The following is a 20,710-nucleotide window of genomic DNA, read 5'->3' on the forward strand; positions in this document are numbered from 1 at the left end:
AAAATTGGGCAATCATCAATATACTCAAGATTTACATTCAACAGTCTACATCAGAACCTGTTTTAAGAGACAGAATGTTGGGATGGATAACAGTTATTTTCTTTTTCCTGTGAAAATGCCATGGAATGTTTAAAATTTCCTCCTGGGCAGCTACCCTAGAAAGGCTGTATGGACCCTGGTTTACCATTTTATCCAAAAGGACCATCTCTCTACAAATGCAGTTTCTCCTAGTCTGAGCCCACAGTCCTACTGTGTATCTAATAAGTTTACACATATAAAATACAAGAGGACAACTAAATAAGAATTTGGCGGTTAAGTACAGAGAGAATTAACAAGCACACTATCAGGTTTATAATTCCACTGAAGTGTTTTTGGTTTAATCATAATTCCCCCCAAAAGGTAGTAATTTGTTTTGTCACTAGACCCAAAGATGGAAGGATAGGAGGCAAACAAAATTTTCAATTATGGGGCTATTTTATATATTTAATAGAGCCAAGCTTTTAAAAGCATTCTCCAACACTGCTCTCCTCTTATTTTCTCTTTAAGAAGAGAGAAAAAGGCTCTTGAAGAACCCTCTCCTGTGTCAAACTCAGCACAGTGTAACTGCTAAACATGTTTTTTCCTCACTACTGCAGACCATCTAAAAAAATTTATGTTACCTCCTTTAATAGTTACTTAAGTAGTGTATATCTAAGAAATGTTTAATTACTGTATACCAGGGATCGGCAACCTTTGGCACGCGGCCCACCAGGGTAAGCACTCTGGCGGGCCAGACCTGTTTGTTTACCTGCCGCGTCCACAGGTTTGGCCGATCGCAGCTCCCACTGGCCATGGTTCACCACTCCAGGCCAATAGGGACGGCGGGAAGCGGCAGCCAGCACATCCCTTGGCCCGCACTGCTTCCCGCAGCCAAGAGCGCCGCCAGCTTTTCTGCTGCCCTAGGCGGCAGAAGGTCCAGCCCCGAAATGCCGCCCCCCACAGAGGCGGCGGAAGGTCCCGCCGCCGAAATACCGCTCCGGTCGCCATCCCCCAAATTGTAGCGCCCTAGGCGACTGCATAGGTCGCCTAATGGGTTGCACCGGCCCTGCCCGCAGCCCCCATTGGGCTGGAGTGGCAAACTGCGGCCAGTGGGAGCCGCGATTGGCCAAACCTGCAGACGCGGCAGGTAAACAAACTGGCCCGGCCCGCCAGGGTACTTACCCTGGCGGGCCGCGTGCCAAAGGTTGCCGATCCCTGCTCTATACACTAACAGAGTGCTTATTATTACCCCAAGAACCTCAAATTAAGAACTTACCAAATTCCTTGTACCATCAGGAGCAGCTAGGTGGCACTGAATATAAGAATTAAAAACCTGAACAGCATGTTGGGTAAAGAAGCCTTTGTGGAAATGTTTGTCATCTTGTACCAAGGTAAGCCAGGATTCCAGCAATTTATCATATGCCTCCATGTATACCATGTCATCTTTGTCAAGCTGTAAGAAAAAGATTATTACCAAACTAAACAAAGCAAAACAAATCAAAATTGCATTAGTAATCATAAATCTTTAACAGATATTCTACACATTTTTATAAACAATTAATATAAAAATCTGAGCTGAATTCAGTTACAACTACACCTCTACTCCGATATAACGCGACCCGATATAACACGAATTCGGATATAACGCGGTAAAGCAGCGCTCCGGGGGGGTGGGACTGCACATTCCGGCGGATCAAAGCAAGTTCGATATAACGTGGTTTCACCTAGAATGCAGTAAGATATTTTGGCTCCCGAGGACAGCGTTATATCGGGGTAGAGGTGTACTATAAAAGATACACATAAGAATTCAAATGGATTCCCTGAAGTGATATCACATAACAAGGGCCAGCAAGTTTTCATGCCAGCTAAACTTTTTAAAAAACTGGCACTCTAAAAAACAAAAATAAAGTTAAGAAGATTCTTCCCTGCACCTAAAAGTTTAACACCAAAATCCTCTTCCCAAATTACAACTTTAAAATACTTATGATTTAGATCAAAATGTTCAAACCTGGGTGCCTAAAGATAGGCACATAAATAAGTAACCTGATTTTCAAAGGCGCTGTGCACTCACAGCTCCTCTTGATACCCATATTATATTATAATACATAAAATATAAAATATATTATAATCACACACATATACTTAAGGCTCGTGGAAGTCGTGGACTCCATGACTTTCCGCTATGTTTGTGACTTCCACAAACGTAGCGGAAAGTCTGCAGCGGCTGGTGCATCTGACCCCAGGGCCAGCTGCTCGGGCACTCCGTGGCCAGCCACAATGGCCGCTGCTCGGACAGCCCTGGGCAACTGGCTCCAAGGACCGCCTGAGCAGCAGCTGTCCCGGGGGCAGCCGGAGCGGCGACCCCGGATGCCGCTGGAGGAGTGGTTCCCAGGGGCCTTGGAGCAGGGGGTCCCCTAGAGCAGCGGAGCCCCATGAGCAGAGATTTAGTTACCATGGATATTTATAGTAAAAAAGTCATGGACAGGTCACAGGCCGTGAATTTTTGTTTATTGCCCGTGATCTGTCCATGACTTTTACTAAAAATATCCATGACTAAATCTTAGCCTATATATATATATATATATATATAAAATCACTCTTTTTTTAAAAAAGAAAGACAAGAAGGTGAAAGAATCCTCTATTCTGGGGAGAAGCACTATTAGGATTTGAATCTTCACAGTACACAATTACAGGTAAACAATTTTTTTTTATGATAATTCAAAACAGGTCATCAATCTTGGAGACTAAAAATGGCAGGGATCATTCCACAAAACCACACACACAATAGACAACTGAAAGTGCAGGTAATATGAACATATATTTGAGAGTAACATTCAAAATACTTGAGCGGAGGTTACTGTTTACAATTATACACACAAAAGAATAAGATGCCACAGAATGGAAGGAGAATAAAGGGCCTCAAAATGAAGTTACTACACAGCAGGACAGATGAGGAGCCCTTGTCCGAAAAGTTTCTTTAACACTATTTGACCAATTAGTGACTATCCTGAGGCAGAATTTAAACAATAATTTTTAGTAAATATATCCAAATGTCACATAGCTTTCTTGCTAAAGTCCAGTTGGAAAAACATTGTAAGTGTACTACTGCAAGACCTGCCTTTTAATAAATGGTCCTTATCATGACCTTTGAACAGGAGGCCTACCATGGTATAATAATTTGGTACAGTAGAACTTAATGAATTGATGTCTTCATAAATAAAAAGTGAGTGACTATGACCTTAAGTCTGCTCCAGATAAAAGCTTAGTGACCTTTTAACACCAGGCTTGTAGTGAAAGTCCTCACTGTGATGGACATGTGGGGAAAGGGAAAAAAAGGTTGGGATGACAAATCAAGATCGAAACATTTTAAGACACTTTTTCAGCACCATACTATCTTCAAGGTGATCGTATTTTCAAAATCAAAAACCAGGACATTCATAGATGGAACCATAGAAAGGGGGGTTGGGGGATGAAGGGGAGGAAGAAGAATTTTATTCAACATAAAAAAGACAAAATTGGGAGACAGACAGCATAGTAAACCAGGGCTGGCCCGAGGCAAATTTCTATCCTCATCGCACATTATATCCTTTCCTTTTAAAGTAATTTTTAAAACCTGTTTACTTATTGCATCATTGTGCATTTACCTTTTCTATTATGTAAAAACTTGTTAAAATTTATTATGTTTCCCTTGCATTAGTTCTTTTTACTTAGGCCTTGTCTACACTGCCACTTTACAGCGCTGCAACTTTCTCGCTCGGGTGTGTGAAAAAACACCCCCCTGAGCACTGCAAGTTTCAGCGCTATAAAGTGGCAGTGCAGACTGCACCAGCGCTGGTAGCCACGCTCCCAGCACTGGTAGCTACTCCCCTCGTGGGGATGGGTTTTTTTTTTTTTAATAGCACTGGGAGAGCTCTCTCCCAGTGCTGGTGTCATGACTACACAGCCACGTTACAGCACTGCCGCGGCAGCGCTTTAACATTGCTAGTGAAGACATATCCTTACTCTTTGCTCTTCTCCTCCTTCTCGCTAACATACAAATATCTTTTCCCAGTCTTTATTTTCCATTCAATATCATTTTTCTACATTGCATAATAACTGTTCTCTCTCTCACCCTCTATCTTCCCCCGCACCCCAAATATGTTAGATATTCTTCCAATTTTCCAATTTCTCCCCAACTCTCCCTCTAGTGCTCTTCTCCTCTGAACACTTGTGGAGTGGACATTTTTGAATGTGTTGGTGTGACTACTGCCAACATCTGACTCAGTGACATGCATATCTCTTGGACTGGAGGATTTTTTCCAGTAACTTAGTGTTCTGAATGAGTCATGAAACACAAACGGGTGTCATTAACATTCATTTGAACAAAAAAAGCATCTATGCTAATTTGAATTTTCACTCCAAACACTGATCACACTGAACACTCATTCTGCTGGACTGCTTGTTCATGGTGAACACAGTGTAAATTTAACACAATACAGGAATAAGTCTTGAATTAAAACAAAAACATCTGACTTGATTAAATGAAAAGCTAGGACACTTTCAGGTGTTCTGAAAAGTTCCTGGAATATTATATCAATGTTCTGGTAAAGCCACTTTACCAGTCTTCAAATACTTTATAATAAAGGTGTATTGATCACTAGGGCTTGAAGTTCACTTCAGCACACTGAATATGTCACTGCCAACAGGAAAGCGGTCTCGAAGAAATTTAAGCTCACAGGTATAGAGTTGTTTTTGTGAGGGCCCATTTGCAGTAGGTTTTTGCCTGGCTGTACTAGTTTTTTCTTCCTTTCCTGCTAGCTAATTGGTCATTAGGAATGTCCTGGGTGATACTATCCATTTCCACACCTGTAGAGTTCTCTAATTACAATCCTGCCTTTCCCAGATTGTTTCTGTAGAACACACACACCTATGGACCGGTCAGGTACATGGCCACAAATGTAACATGTTTGTAAACATGCAGTGTCAACACAAACCCAAAAGACATTAACTCAGAACTGGTAGAGCTGTTTCCCTACTGAAAATCTGAGATACATCAGATGGTTGAAATGTATCCATACATGCATGGTAAAATCCAGGGCATACAAAAGAGGTATAATTTTTCCTAGTGACACCATCATTAATGTTACTTTTGACAGATGAAAAAAAACCACCTATGTTTCCAAGATCCAGAGTGGGTTTGAACCCGGCTGTTATGAACATCAGCAAACCCCTGGAATAAACCCGCTTTGTTCTTTCAGCATGCTATTCTAAGAGTAATTTAATTTCTTGCAATCTCTCTTCCTCGTGCTCTTGAATCTGAGAATATTTAAGAACAATACTTTGATATAATTTCTCTAAAGCAATTCTGTATCCCATTAGACCAGTGGTTCCCAAACTTTAACAACCTGTGAACCCCTTTCACTAAAATGTCAAGTTTCGTGAACCCCCTCCTAAAAATGAATATTTCCAGGGATTTTCTCCTTTACCCGAGTAGAAATTATAAAAGCAGTGATCTGGGAAATATAAAATTTGTTTTTATGACATGCTTATTACACACTATTAATTATTATTTATCATTACAGTATTTTTATTACATTATGAAAACGGCAACACTCTTCTGAGATCTCACTTTCGTAGCTTGTATCTCTTTGAATAAGCCTGTTATAAGACAAGGCTCCTATGTTTCATCAAGGAGTATCAGATGTGAAACAGCAGGAAGGTATTTAAGAAGCCAACTCAAAGAGTTCCTCTTATACAAGCATTCAGGCCTTGAGCAGTCCAGGCAAACAACACACATTAGACTAGCTGCCTATTTAATTTTAAAAACAGCAAAAAATGTTCTGCTTAGCTCCTGGGAGTCCAGGGGCTCTGGGCTGCTGGCCCCGTGCTGCCCAGGGTTCCTAGGGACAGCTCTGTCCGCCATTAGGAAATTTTTTCCTGATAACCCCCTGTAACATTTTGCAAACCCCCAGGGGTTCACGAACTCCAGTTTGGGAACCACTGCATTAGACAATGCTGAGGATTCATGTGCTCTAGGTAACCACAAGCCATTAGGGATAAGAGATCGCTAGTCGCCCTCCAAAAAGACTGATCCTCCCAGGCAGATACTGCTACAGTTTGGCAATTTGCAGTAGGTTTTTTTTTGCTGCTTATGATTTTACTGAGAGATGGAGTGCACCAACTCTGAGTATACTAATCACTTCTGATACCATATTTAAGATGCGTAGGCTGGCTCTGAGACTGGTTTCTTTTTCTTAGTCCCTCAGGAACAGGCGGGTGGGGGCTGAGGGTCAATGGGTGGCTTTCCTCCCTTTAGCTTTAAAGACTAGGTCTTCATCTTTTCTCCAAAAAATTCATCATATGAAATATCTTCATGCTTCTGCTGAACCTCTGTATGAAAGCCTTATAAATGTAACCAAAGAGAATCAGTCCCAGAAATAACTGCATTTAACGTCTTTGTCTGTTACAAATCTGTAAAATGGGGCAACTTAACCATAGATGAAGTTTGAAAATATACAGCATTTAAGATTCACACGAAGAGGTATGTAAGTGTTATCCCCATTTTACAGATTAGGAAATGGAACCTCAGAAAGGTTAAGTGACTTGCCTGGAGAGCACTGTGGTCTAGTTGAATAAGCATTTGTCTAACAATGGTCAAGACAAGGGTTCTAATGTACTGAGTTGCTCTCTGACCTTGGGCAAGTTAACATCTGAGCCTCAGTTGCCCAAACTGTAAAATGCAAAGAGATATATTTGCCTACTTCATTGTGACGTTGCACTCTATATGATTTTATGAAAATATGCTAATGTAACTGGAATATGCTTCATGCAAAAGGTCTCTTGTAAGGTATCATTACAAAGCTTATAATCTACTGAGTGCGATCATCCTATTTATATAAATGTACGACTCTTGTATCTGAAACTAGAAATATGAAATGTAGCGCTATGGGCCTATTGTAATTATGCAAAGTGTGGGCCATTAATGGTGGTTTGGAATCTTGATAACTCCCATTAACCAGGACAATTGACTGCAGATGGCTCTATTTTACCTGTAAGTCTTCCTGTATAGGTGTGTGCTGACAAGTGGGTAATGAAGTCTTACAGTGACATGTGATCATGTCACCTGATCTGGAATCCATCTTTAACCTGGTACTTTTCCATTGGGGGTGGGGGTGGGAACCCAGAGGGACAAAGGATTCCTGCCTTATGCGAAAGATATATAAGTGGGTGGAACAGAGAAAAGTGAAAGCCATCATAAGGAATCCCCTAGCTACCACCTGAGCTGGAACAAGGGCTGTACCAGGGGAAAGGATTGTGCCCAGACTAGGAAGGCATCCAGTCTGTGAAAGAAATGTATTGAAACATCTCTGAGGGTGAGATCTTATCTGTATTCAGTTTCTTACTGTATTAGACATAGACTTGCGTGTTTTATTTTATTTTACTTGGTAATTCACTTTGTTCTGTCTGTTACTACTTGGAACCACTTAAATCCTACTTTCTGTATTTAATAAAATCCCTTTTTACTTATTAATTAGCCCAAAGTATGTATTAATAACTGGGGGGAATGGGGGGGAAACAGCTGTGCATATCTCTCTATCAGTGTTATAGAGGGCGAACAATTCATGAGTTTACCCTGTATAAGCTTTAAACGGATTTATTTGAATTTAGACCCCGTTGGGTGTTGGGCATCTGAGTGTTAAAGACAAGAACACTTCTATAAGCTGCTTTCAGTTAAGTCTGCAGCTTTGGGGAAAGTAATTCAGACCCTGCATCTGTGTTGGAGCAGACCGACGTGTCTGGCTCAGCAAGACAGGGTGCTGGGGTCCCGAGCTTGGCAGGGAAAGCAGGGGCAGAAGTAGTCTTGGCGCATCGGGTGGCAGCTTCCAAGGGGGTTTCTGTGATCAAACCCGTCACATTCATAACTATCGTGGGAAAGTATTTTATAATGTAAGTGCTAATTGTAAAGGTCAGTCAACAGCAAAGGTTGGAGAACTCAGGCCCTTCTGGCAATGAGAAAACCTCCACATAATACATTTTAAAAGCTTTTCAATATAGGATCTTTCTGGAGTTTTTTTGTTGGTAAAGCCCAAATAGATAGCAAGCCACCTTTTTATAAACATATAATCTAAGAGAAAAAATTATTAAACATTGCTAATAAATAAGGACAGTTTTATATTCTTAAGTTCTATTTTTACATCACTGTGTAGCAAATTTACAGATATTAGTTCTCATTATCATACACAGGAGCTGCGCAGTTTGTCTGCCTTATTGACTATGTCTCTTCTTCAAATAGCTCCTCTTGGGATTATTTCATTTTTAATATTACTCTCCTGGGCAGAGAGATAGAGGGATAGTAATTGCTCATGTATGTTACAGCCAACAGCTTTGATGTAACAACAACAAAACACTGAATTACCTGGCCATCTAAATTTGTAAAAATGTCATCTGAACTGAGTCAACAGTCAAGGGATACTTAAAACAGCCACTAAGACATAGAATGGGGGCAGAAACAGGGAATACCATAGCAGATGCATTCACTTATACAGAGGTTCAAGCTTCAGGTAAGTTTCAATTTGCCCATATGTGCACATAGCCATTCCAGGCTTTCAAATCTGTAAATTGTTAACCATTTATAAGCACTTCTCAGAAGTTCTACCTGAACACTTAAGCAATATTTAATGCCTACTATACTTGCTAGTGAAGCTGTCAATTTAAAATGAAGACGTTTAACAGGTATTTTAATCAAAATTTTAATTCAAGTTTAAACTTGTTAGACAACTATTTAAAGGTGCATAATTATTTCTATTGTTGTTCATTATTAATTATATTGGTCTACACATATCTCTTCTACATCTGATTATAGTAATGTAAAAATAAACTAAAAGTTAACAGCAACTTTCTCTCAAACAAAACTAATGAATCTCAGAAAACATATATTACAGAATGGGGCTAAGACATCCAAACATTACTAAGTCATTACAAATCTATTACATTCTTATGTCTCTTGTTAATTTGATGTTCATCATAAATGCAATAAAAAGAACTCAACTCTTTCAAGAATCAATTGCAGTTCAAGAACAGTACTCACCACTTCTTCCAGTGCAGCACTTCTCCCAAAAGAACAGGTGAGGTGTGTGAGGCAGTTAACAAATGAAGAGAAAAGTTCATTTGGAATGGCAGTTAAAACATTGCGAGGAAACACAGTTATCAGGTTGCTGAAAACACTGGAGATTCCCATTGCTTCAGAGTCCTCTATTTCAACTCTATAGATAGAAACAGCAGGGTTTTGGGTTTTTTTTTTTTAGAAATTAGGAAAAAAAGCTTAAAATTGTTCATTTTATGGATGAATTTTCTGCATTTAACAAACCAATATATACTTTATACTCTTTTCAGGAAATACCCTTTCAAAAAAACGTTATTCCATTTTAATAGTTCAACTCCAAACACAAATTATGCAAAGAAATAAGCCATACTGGCTCTCTCTCTCCACTCCAAAGTAAAGATTAAAAGATGTCATCTAAATTTAAAGGGCAAGTGTACCTACCCATTGATAGTATTCAGCAATCCTTCAATGAAATGTGCCAGATAATCAACTTGTGAACCTTCATCAGGAAAGACTGGCCCATGCAGAGAAGCTAGCTGTGCTAGGCACTGTAGAGAGTCTTGTGCCATATCTGTATCCTCTCTGATTTTTCGATGTACCTTTTACAAAGTGAAATAAATTAATACATGGAAAACACATGCGTGTTCTTACAACAGTCATATGGCTCTCAATCCAAAAGAGCAGACACCAAAAAAATCTTACCCTAATTTCTAGTCAATCTGAAATGACATGGCTTCTATAGCATCTCCCTAAACCAGAGTAAACGTCAAGATTGCTCCTCAATTTATTAGCGTCATGAGCCATGGCTTAACTCACCAAAACTAACACTTAATTGGGTCCTACCTACATTTTAGAAATTGAACTGTTTAGTGCATGTTATATCTTAAAGAGAGAAACAGATGCCAGCCAGTCAGACATACTGCTCCTTCTAAAAACAGCAATAATGACAGTCATCTGTATTATGCTAACTATGCCTAAGCTACAGCGTCTTGCTAAAGTTAGTTGATAAGTTCAATCAAGATTATATAGATGCTTCTTTAGCAGAGGTAAACACTGAAGGCACACAAAACAAGTGCACCTCACCCTTGGCAACATCTCTGAGACCACTAGTAATCTTTTCTCATTTCTGCAAATGGAGTGTTACATCACTACTTATGTGGTTACCAATTCTGGATTAAAATAAATCTAACATATCAATAGATTTAAAACATATTTTTACATATTTATTGCAATTATGTATTGCTTTTATTAGGACAAGCATTTTATTTCTACAGGACAAAGCAAATAGTATAATATAATGGTATAATAAATACTAGTATAGTCGGCCTCTCAAAAAAAAAAACGTCTTGTTAAATTGATATATATAAAAGCAAAGTTAAATCTTTATAACCATTTCTCTATTTAGCCCATCTCAAATGTTATCCAAGTGATAATTGTGCAACTAACACGAACCTCTAAATGATACAGAAAGACAAGTTACAACTATTTTAACTTCTGAAAGATCAAATCACATGAAAACACAATTCTGGAATTTAAAACAATTCTTCCCCACTCCACCCTATTAAAATAAATCTTACACCATGTAGAAATTAGGATTTTTCTCCTTTAAAATGGCAGTTTTACAAAACTTAGAAGTATTCAAATTTCTTAGTTCAAATAAGTGTGTAAATTATCACTGTTCATTTAATTTTTGTATTTGAACAAGAATTTGATATCTACAGAAGCAAAGGCTGCATTACTTCAAATGCAAAATTAATGCTATACGACTTAAGCAGTGCTACTTAAAACAAAAGTAACAGTGTGCTGTTTTGATTTTTGTGCATTCACAAATGATTTAACAAACTGATGTATTCTTTAGTTTCCATTAAATAAAATAAATGTTTAGTATTCAGAAGCATTCATCTTCTGTATGTGATGGATAAGGCAGTTACTCAAAATTTAACACTGAGAACAAATCAGAAGTCAGACATTTAACTCAGAGACTAAGAAGTCCCTGAGTTAAATGTCTGACTTCTGATTAAGAAATACAGTTAAACTAGAAAGGGTTAACCTGTAAACCCAAAAGTTATTTGCATTAGGAGGTTCACAGCTGACAGTAGCAACTGTCTAGATCGTCTAGACAGCTGTTCAGATTGTGTGTGGCTGTTAAGAGTTCTGCCAGGAAGTTTTTCACCTTTTCAAGAACTGCTGGAGCAAGATAAATTTTCAATCAAACAAATTAATCTCCTTTATAAAACACTGAATATAGATGTGCAGTCAAACTCACAGGTCAGACAAATCACTTTTGGTTCTAGAGATTTATATATGCTACACAGTGCCCACCCCAACAGAGTTTTGAGTATATTATTTCTCTGCTTTGCAAAAGGAACCCTAGCCTGAAGAATGTTGAGCTGTAAGATCCCAAGAGATGGGATATGATATAAAATAAGATTAGCATAGCAGTTTACATAAATAATCTGAATGCTGTGGCTGGGCTGACTGCAAATTAAGCAAATATTAACAAAAATTAGTGGTAGAAAATTACTGTTACCCAGCTTTAATATCAGTTTTTTTAAAAAATACAAAATAACCATGTGTTGCTCAGCTATTTTCCAGTCAGCAGATCTATCGTTGACCTTTTTGGTTTATATCCAGTTTATAACGAATGGAGTTTTATGCTAAACTTGGATGGAGAAATGCAAAGATATTGCTAGTTTTCAACTGTTCTGTTGAGCAGTGTTCCAGCAGCAGTGAAAACCTATTGTTCAGCTGATATTTGTAGAGCGGCAACACCTTAGCTAAAAAGGTATCTGATAACACGGTTAACGCATTATGCTCAGAATTTCATCTGGCGAATAGATATGTCCAAGAGATTACATGAATACATGAATAATTTTTAAAAGAAAAATAATTTAAGATACTTTATATGCAAAGTACGTCTTGATCACTTGACAGGAAAAAAAAAAAAATCAATAGTCCATCACCACCTTAGAAACTTGCTAGGGTAAAAATTGATGTTAACAGAATTAGTCTTACCTGGTACAACAGGAAGAATCCAACAATAATGTTTTAAAAGAGGAAGGAGTTGCTTCTCTGTGACCTGTATTATGAAAGTTGAAGAAGAATGAGACTTACTGTAAAGAAAAGCTCCATAACTCTGATGTCCAGGAGGGTTTCACGCCACAACTCTGTTGGCTTTAGCATCACATTTTGTGAGGATTCAAACATAGCTATATAATGTCTGCCCAGTTATCTGGTGTCAAGGTCAACAATAACATTCCTACTTGCCTTTAAAAAAAATCCTAGATACAACAGGATCCATTCAGAAAGAATGTAATGGAAACAATCTTTAAGCCTCTCCACATACACAGCATAATTCATGCATGAGGCCAAGGAATAAAAGGTATTAAGTATTGAAAAAAAGAATGCTCCAGGAATGTTAGATAACAGTTTGATCATAATTATGAGACATACCATAGTGATATGATCACTTTGATAACCAGGATATCTAATGTGACAGGGGGAGAGGGGAAAAAGCAACCGCAATTAACAGGTGTTAAAATTTATGCAAAATAGGAAGTCATTTTCTAAAAAATTTTCCTGGCAGCTTTTATAAAGGCCTTATGATTGCTAAAGATAGCTCTCTGAAACATATATCCTATTTTTCTAAATAGCCAAATATGCTTCACAGAATGAAAATATGTTCCCCCTGTATTACTCTAATTTTTTTATCATGCTAGGAAGAATAAAAGCATAAGGCACAAGTCATTGTTCTATTAAGCATATGTTCTTAAAAGAGAAACCAAGGAACATACACACACTGCATCTATGAATTCATTGCAGAGAACCATCTAATTGCTCAACATTAAATTACAAGCATGGAACTCTGCAAATGGTCTAGTGCTGGATGACCAGAGATGCGAGAAAACACTTAACAAGCATGTAAATCCACTGCACTCTGTGAGTCTATGACTATACTAAAGTATATAAATATTTAGAGAGCCATTGAGAATACACTACATATAATACTATATGTGGTTAAAGGCATCATATATACTCCAGATTTCTCAAAATATGTAAAGTTCTAGACATTAGAGTTTATACTACACTAGTAGATGTCAATAAGCTCTACCCTTACTGATCACATTATTCAAAAGAGTAAGCATTTAAAAAAAAAAAAAAAAAAAAAGACAAAAACCCCAAATATAAGTGGCATAAACAAAAATGTGAGCATAAAGCAGGGTGCAACATTTTTACTGCCACTTGTTTGGGGAGACATCATAGTACCACAGTGACTCCAACCATATGGCAGCAACTAAAATAGAACCCCACCACCATCATACACAGTTGAACCCTCTTATAGTGAAGTAATTTTTTCCATAGAGCAATTTCATTGTAAGTGGGAGGTTCACTATAACCAGAACTGCAATCGACACATAATGAACTGAAACAACTCAGGACTTTTATATTACTTCAATACAAAATGAATTTCATTACATACAAATTTACAAATGTATATGTGAACAGTATGGACTTCGAGATACACAATAGATTATTTCATACAGAAATATAAGATAATGGAGTTTTTGGTCTCATTTATATTTGAGAATATAAATAAACGTTTAAGATATCTATAAAGTGACGATGAAAGTATTTCAGTTTTTTGGATGAAAATAAAATATTGGTGTAAGTTATTATAGGAAGTAACCATCCTTCACCAAAACTTTATAGTTACTCTCAGGTGCATTTCAAAGCACTTAGTAGTAGTCGAAATTGTACAGTAAATTATAAATGATTTTCTCCACCCATGATAATCTGATGAAGAAAATACAGCAGGATAAATTATTCTTTACTAGTAAAAGTGCTCTTCTCCTTAATTCTGTACCGAATGAATATGAAATATAGAAGTACCAGAAGAGGATAAGAGATTCAATTTATTCATTAGTAGGTTTAATTTACAAATGGGACCAGTTACATATGCACACCTAATTTGGAATGAAAGAAGGGCTGGTTTACTGTCACTATTTTAACAAGCCTCAGTATTTACTAGTCATATCCTGTTATTTTTAGAACTGAATCTCATACTAATGGCCTGATGACACATCTGACAATAGAAGATTTGTAGGTGAAATAACGTATATGTTCACTAAACAATCCAAAATGAGACTGCAGCTACATCAGAGAACCTAGAACCCATTTTCCAGAAGATATCATTGCACTGGTGCTAGTAAATGTATATAACTGCTAGTGTAGATAGGGCTCAGACATGCTTATCACAGTGGCATAAAAACTTGCTTCAGGGACACTACTGTGAAATTCCTGGTCTATGCTATGGTTTACACTGTTATTAACATTGGTCCATCTGCAGCAGGGCTGAAAAATGGATACTAAATTTGATAGTGCACATGCAGCTTCTGATGCTACCCATGATAACAATATGTTACAAAGCCAGCATTTATCAAAAATGAATTTGAAGACTGTCAATGCTTTTAAAGCAATAGAAATATGACTAATTTGTGCAATACTTTTTCCAGGAGTTCAGACAGCAATATAGTTTAAAAATAAAAATGCCACTGAACCACTCTGTAATGTCACAGGAAAACTAAATCAATTTTTTTAAATTAATCTTTTTTTCCCCCAGAGCAAATCCTTAAAACAGCTCACTGGTGATACCACACAAATGCACATTAAAAACAACCAATGGGAAATTCAACTTTGTACTGAGATGATAAAATGTAAAATACAGAGATTCTTACAGAAGCTGAAAGTCTTTTAAAATCAAAAACAAGATTATTCAATGAACAGTCTCAAATTGTGCTGAGAAGTATAATAATGCAGAAATGTCATTCATGCCATGACATACAGTAAGGCAAAAGTATTCACTGGTGCTTTTGCTGGAAGAGAACGATTGCAGATCATACTGAAGTATTGTTTTGGAAGGGTTCATTTAGCTTACATTGGTTCCCTTCATCCCAATTTATGTATGCACCCACCAACTTCACGATGGGCTTAATTTTACAGATTATAGAAATAAAACCATGTTTTCAAACATGGGCAATCACTGGGAAATTAAAATGATTTTCAAATTATATACGCTCTAAGTACTACTTACAATTACACACATTTTTATTCACATACTAATTCATATTAATGAATATCTGCACAACATACAATAGGTGGCGTTAACCTCCAGATCTACACATAGGTCATCCTTCTCTGCAGCATAGCCAACTTCCATGACTCCCCTGTGAAAGGCACTCTGTGGGTCCAGAGCCCATGCGTAGTGAATGTACAGGATATGCACTGCTGCCCCACTGACCCTCAAGAGGTGGGGCTATATTATCTTTTCCACAAAACCTCTCCATGGGTCTGAGGGCAGCCATTGGGTATTAGAGCAAGTGTTGTAGCTCAGGGCCTTCTGCAGATCCACCAGGTTTGGTGGTGGGCCCCCACAGCCTGTTCCAGGTGAAAGCAAACCCTGCCTCTTCCCAACAGAACAATAGGGGAGTAGTTCACAATCAATGCTTTGATTTCCTCTGACAGACTTCTCCCACTGGTGTTTCTGCTGGAGAGGATGATCTGGCGCATTATGAGATATTTGCTTCAAAGGTCATTTTAATCAAGCTTTAGGACTTGTTTGGAGAAAAAGTGTTTCAAGTACAATAGAAGTACTCCTATACATATGTTTTACCGATAATTAAAAACATTAAATAAAATCTAACAGCTGGAAGTCTGCAGTACAACATTGTAATGCCAGTATACTGATTATATTTAGAGTTTAAAGACTGTTGTTTCTGGTTTGCAACTATGCCAAGCACATGGCCAGGATCTGAGAACAACGCACTAACACTGATACACAGACGGACTGGGATTGGTCCCTATGGGAAAGGGACTCTCAGTCTATAAGGGATCTTACAAACCCTCATAAGTCCCTACAGGATAAGTCTTTCATGTCTGACTTTTTTGGGGAGGTGAGGTTTGGGTAATAAAATGAGGAAAGCCCATGCTTGAATCCTCAGCATCTTCTGCTTAAAAAAAAAAACAAACAGCCTACACTTTTAAATACTAAACTTTTGTCCAGGGCAGCACAATTAACAGTTAAGAGGAAGGCTAAATTACCTTGCAGTTGAGGCACTGGACTAAGACTCAGAATACCCTAGGTTCTGTTCCCAGTTTTGCCACAGACTTCTTGTGTGTCAGTCACTTACAGCCTAGTTTTCAGAGGTGCCAAAACTGGAGTTGTGTGCACTCTGCACCTTGAAAAGTCAGGCCTTTAATCTCTCAGTCTCGCTTCCTCTTTTTTTAAATGGGGATAAAACTACTTCCTTAGAGGCACTGCAAGATCTATTAAGGTTTGCAAGTTGCTCACATACTACACTACAAATCAGAACTACTAACTGTGATATGTAATCTATCATTTCAAATCAGCTTCTGTACCAGATGACTGGAGGATAGCTAATGCAACGCCAATTTCTTAAAAAGGCTCCAGAGGTGATCCCGGCAATTACAGGCCAGTAAGCCTAACTTCAGTACCAGGCAAACTGGTTGAAACTGTAGTAAAGAACAGAATTATCAGACACATAGATTCACATGATTTGTTGGCAAAGAGTGAACATGGTTTTTGTAAAGGGAAACCATGCCTCACAAATCTACTAGAATTCTCTGAGGGGGTCAACAAGCATGTGGACAAGAGGGATCCAGTGGATATAGTGTACAAGATTTTCAGAAAGCCTTTGACAAGGTCCCTTACCAAAGGCTCTCAAGCAAAGTAAGCTATCAGGGGATAAGAGGGAAGGTCCTCATGGATAAGTAACTGGGGTAGGAATAAATGGTCAGTTTTTGGAATGGAGAGAGGTAAATAGTGGCGTCCTCCAGAAGTTTGTACTGGGACCAGTACTGTTCAATATAAATGTTCTGGAAAAAGGGGTTAACAGTGAGGTGGCAAAATTTGCAGATGATACAAAACTACTCAAGATAGTTAAGTCCAAAGCACACTGTGAAGAGTTACAAAGGGATCTCACTAAACTGGGTGACTGAGCAACAAAATGGCAGATGCCCATTGGAAAACAAAATCACAACTTTACATATAAAACCATCGGATCTAAATTAGCTGTTACCATTCAAGAAAGAGATCTTGCAGTCATTGTGGAGAGTTCTCTGAAAACATCCACTCAATCTGCAGAGGCAATCAAAAAAAGCTAACAGAATGTTGGGAATCATTAGGAAAGGGATAGGTAAGACAGGAGAAAATATCATATTGCCTCTATATAAATCCATGGTATGCCCACATCTTGAATACTGCGTGCAGATGTGGTCACCACATCTCAAAAAAGATATATTGGAATTGGAAAAGGTTCAGAAAAGGGGAACAAAAATACTTAGGAGTATGGAACAGCTTCCATATGACAAGCGATTAATAAGACTGGGACTTTTCATCCTGGAAAAGAGACGACTAAGGGGAGCGGGGGTATGATAGAGGTCTATAAAATCATGACTGGTGTGGAGAAAGTAAATAAGGAAGTGTTATTTACTCCTTCTCATTACACAAGAACTAAGGGTCACCAAATGAAATTAATAGGCAGCAGGTTTAAAACAAACAAAAGGAAATATTTCTTCACACAATGCAGTCAACCTGTGGAACTCTTTGCCAGAGGATGTTGTGAAGGCCAAGACTATAACAGGGTTCAAAAAAGAATTAGATAAATCCATGGAGGACAGGTCCATCAATGGCTATTAGTCAGGATGGGCAGGGATGCAAAACCATACACTGAAGTGACTCTAGCTTCTGTTTGCCAGAAGCTGGGAATGGGTGACAGGGGATGGATCACTTGATGATTACCTGTTCTGTTCATTCCCTCTGAAGCACCTGCCATTGGCCACAGTCAGAAGACAGGATACTAGGCTAGATGGACCACTGATCTGACCCAGTATGGCCATTCTTATGTCCTAGGTCTTATATAGTTTGCAACAAAATGTCTAGGAAAACCCAAGTGATGAAGCACTAATTATGGTTGAGTTCACTTTCAATATGGTGTTTAAGTTTTGTTTAGTTAACTTTAAAATTCATGAAATCCAAACCCCCTTTCTCACACTCTGCTCAGTATCTCTTAAGACATTATTAATAGGATTAACACTTAAGTTGAACACAGGACCACAGACCACATGCCTTACTCAAAAGTACTTAGCCCCTCAAAAAGCAGTTCTAACTGCATGGTTTCAGTGCTGAAGTCTGGTCAGCTTTTACCCAAGGGTGCTGAGATTGACAGCCTCTTATTTTTATGACCACTTCGGCACTTCCTTACATCCACTCTCTGTAGCACTGGTTGAACTCTCTTTACAGCCCAGCAATTCAATCTAGATATGGAATCTCCAGGCGGTTCATGTACACTGACATCATTTGCTTGACTTTTAATTTATTTATTAAACTCCACTTCCCCCCCCCCCTTTTTTTTTTTTTTATTTTCCTTTTACCACAGGTTCGTTCTTTTTTTTCTTTCCCCCCCCCCCCGTCTCTTTTGCTGCCTGATTGCGTATTTCCCATTCCAAATGAGGTGTAGTTGACCAGTCAGTTCATAACTCTGAGGTTCTACTGTATATCAAAGACCACGTCAACATGCTTCCACTTACACCATGCTCAGCGCAAACTTGAGCTTAACATCTTTTTGAATGGTTAGTGGTTGGCACACGATTCCAAGTCAGTGTATCTAGGGATAACCCTACATTGCACACTTACATACAAATACCATCTCACTAAAATAGCTCAAAAGATCAAAAGCAGAAATTGTCTCCTGAACGAAGTAGTAGGGCCCACCTGGGGAGTCAATGCACAAACTCTACATAGTTCAGAGCTTACTCTCTGCTACTCAACTGGAGAATATTGTGCCCCAGTTTGGTTAAACTCTGCCCACACTATATTAGTGGAGACACAGCTGAATCATGTCATTATCACAGGCATGTTGAAGCCAACAAAACTTGAATGGTTACTAGTCCTAGCGAATGTTCCTCCACCTAACATTCGGTGTCTGAATGCAGTTAACAAACCAATCACCAACGTACAGCAAATACCACACTAAGCTCTGTTCAGGGATATATGGGATGGACCCCACCACTGACTGCAAAGCAGAAATCCTACCTGGACAGTTTTGCACACTTTCCATCCAGTTGACATCATCAGTTCATTGTGCCAGACCAAATGGGGGAGAGCCTCTGCCACTACCAGGAACTCCTACATCATCATCAAGCTGTATGACTGGCTACCTGGCTTTGGACTCCCAGCTGCCTCAGCTTAACAAGTTCAAGTATGGGGTAGTTCACTGTACCAAGACCAATCATGGATGGGGCATACAGGAGAATGCACTGTGAATTTGTGGTGCTGTGGAGAATGCTGCACACATGTTGAATGGTTGCTCTTTTCATGCTGGGCTCCCTGGAGATCTTCTTAAGCTGAAAACAACTGATTCAGAGACCATGGACTGGCTCATAGTGATTTAGCTGGGGGGGGGGGGGAGAGGAAAGAGGTGTTTTTAAACCAGGCCTTGTCTTACCCACATACAATTGCTATATTCACATATGGCCTCTTCGCTTCCTCTGGTAGTCAGGGACTCTTATGGTGGTTTCTTCTGGACAATGTTCTCTAGAGCATTCAATTTGGTTCTCTGACTGCTCCGTTATGTTTCCAACTTGGGTTGAAGTCTGCCATTTAAGTTGTTTGGGTGCTAAAGCCTCCTTTAAAGGTCTTACCGTGGCTCAAGAAATAAAAACCACTGAATAGATTCAAGGAGAATTCCCCTCACTTGTGTATTTAAGGCAATAGGCATGCTGAACCATTAAAGACATAAGGCAGATTCTCAGCTGGTGTAAACTGCCATAGCTCCATTGAAGGCAACTATGACAATCTGCATCAGCTAAATAGGTGCACCATTATGCTACTAAAAAGGAGCAGATGTCTTATCCCAGATCCCATCTCAACATTCACTATGGAAGAGACCCAAGCCCTCCAGAGGTGCAGACCTTTAACTTAAAACAAAACAAAAAAACTAGCACTAAAGCAATCATTACCATAAAACTACTACCTAAACTATTGTTGAAACTTTAAACTAAACCTATTAACCAAAACTTATAAAAATCTATACCTTAATGAGTCTGAAGTTCCATGGCTGAATTTGCTAACAAAGAAATGAATACAATTTTGGGGGGAGACAGGATGACAAAAATCTTATGCTCTCTGTTCAAAAACTTTTGGATCTGTGGAAAGTCACAAAGTCAGGCCCCTAATGATTTTACTGTTGTCAGTGGTTTCATAACTTGCAACTAAAAGCATGTGACTTACTGTAGAGAAATCAGGAGGATCTGCAGAGGCAATTTCATGAGAGAGATGGGTTACGAGGGGACCATGAAGAACAGCTTAGTTGCATATGTCAAGGTACACATGGGCCAATGGTATAGAGCTCTGAAATGGGATGTTTTAGATACAATATGTGGCTCCCAGAGTGGGAATCAGCAGAGGCAAATTTATGAAAAATATGGATATACAGAACAATACTAGTCCTGAGTTATCCAGTCTCCCCAAAGGTCAATTTAAAAATGAAGAAAAAAAAAAGTGATCAGAACCAGCTTGATCCAAGTAAACAA

General features: G+C 38.6%; 1 protein-coding gene across 1 annotated transcript in view; it reads right to left on the reverse strand.

Annotated features, from left to right (window-relative positions):
* Positions 1–20,710, reverse strand: part of XPO4 (exportin 4) — a 152,945-nt gene that overhangs the window by 42,899 nt on the left and 89,336 nt on the right. The window contains exons 7-10 of the mRNA XM_024216939.2: positions 12,215–12,327; positions 9,542–9,699; positions 9,086–9,260; positions 1,295–1,471 (exon numbers count right to left, since the gene is read on the reverse strand). Coding sequence (XP_024072707.1) covers positions 1,295–1,471; positions 9,086–9,260; positions 9,542–9,699; positions 12,215–12,327 — 623 coding nt within the window. The remainder of the gene's footprint in view (positions 1–1,294; positions 1,472–9,085; positions 9,261–9,541; positions 9,700–12,214; positions 12,328–20,710) is intronic.

The sequence above is a fragment of the Terrapene carolina genome, unplaced genomic scaffold, assembly GCF_002925995.2.
Source record: "Terrapene carolina triunguis isolate 2854851 unplaced genomic scaffold, T_m_triunguis-2.0 Scaffold138, whole genome shotgun sequence".
Lineage (NCBI taxonomy): Eukaryota > Metazoa > Chordata > Testudines > Emydidae > Terrapene > Terrapene triunguis.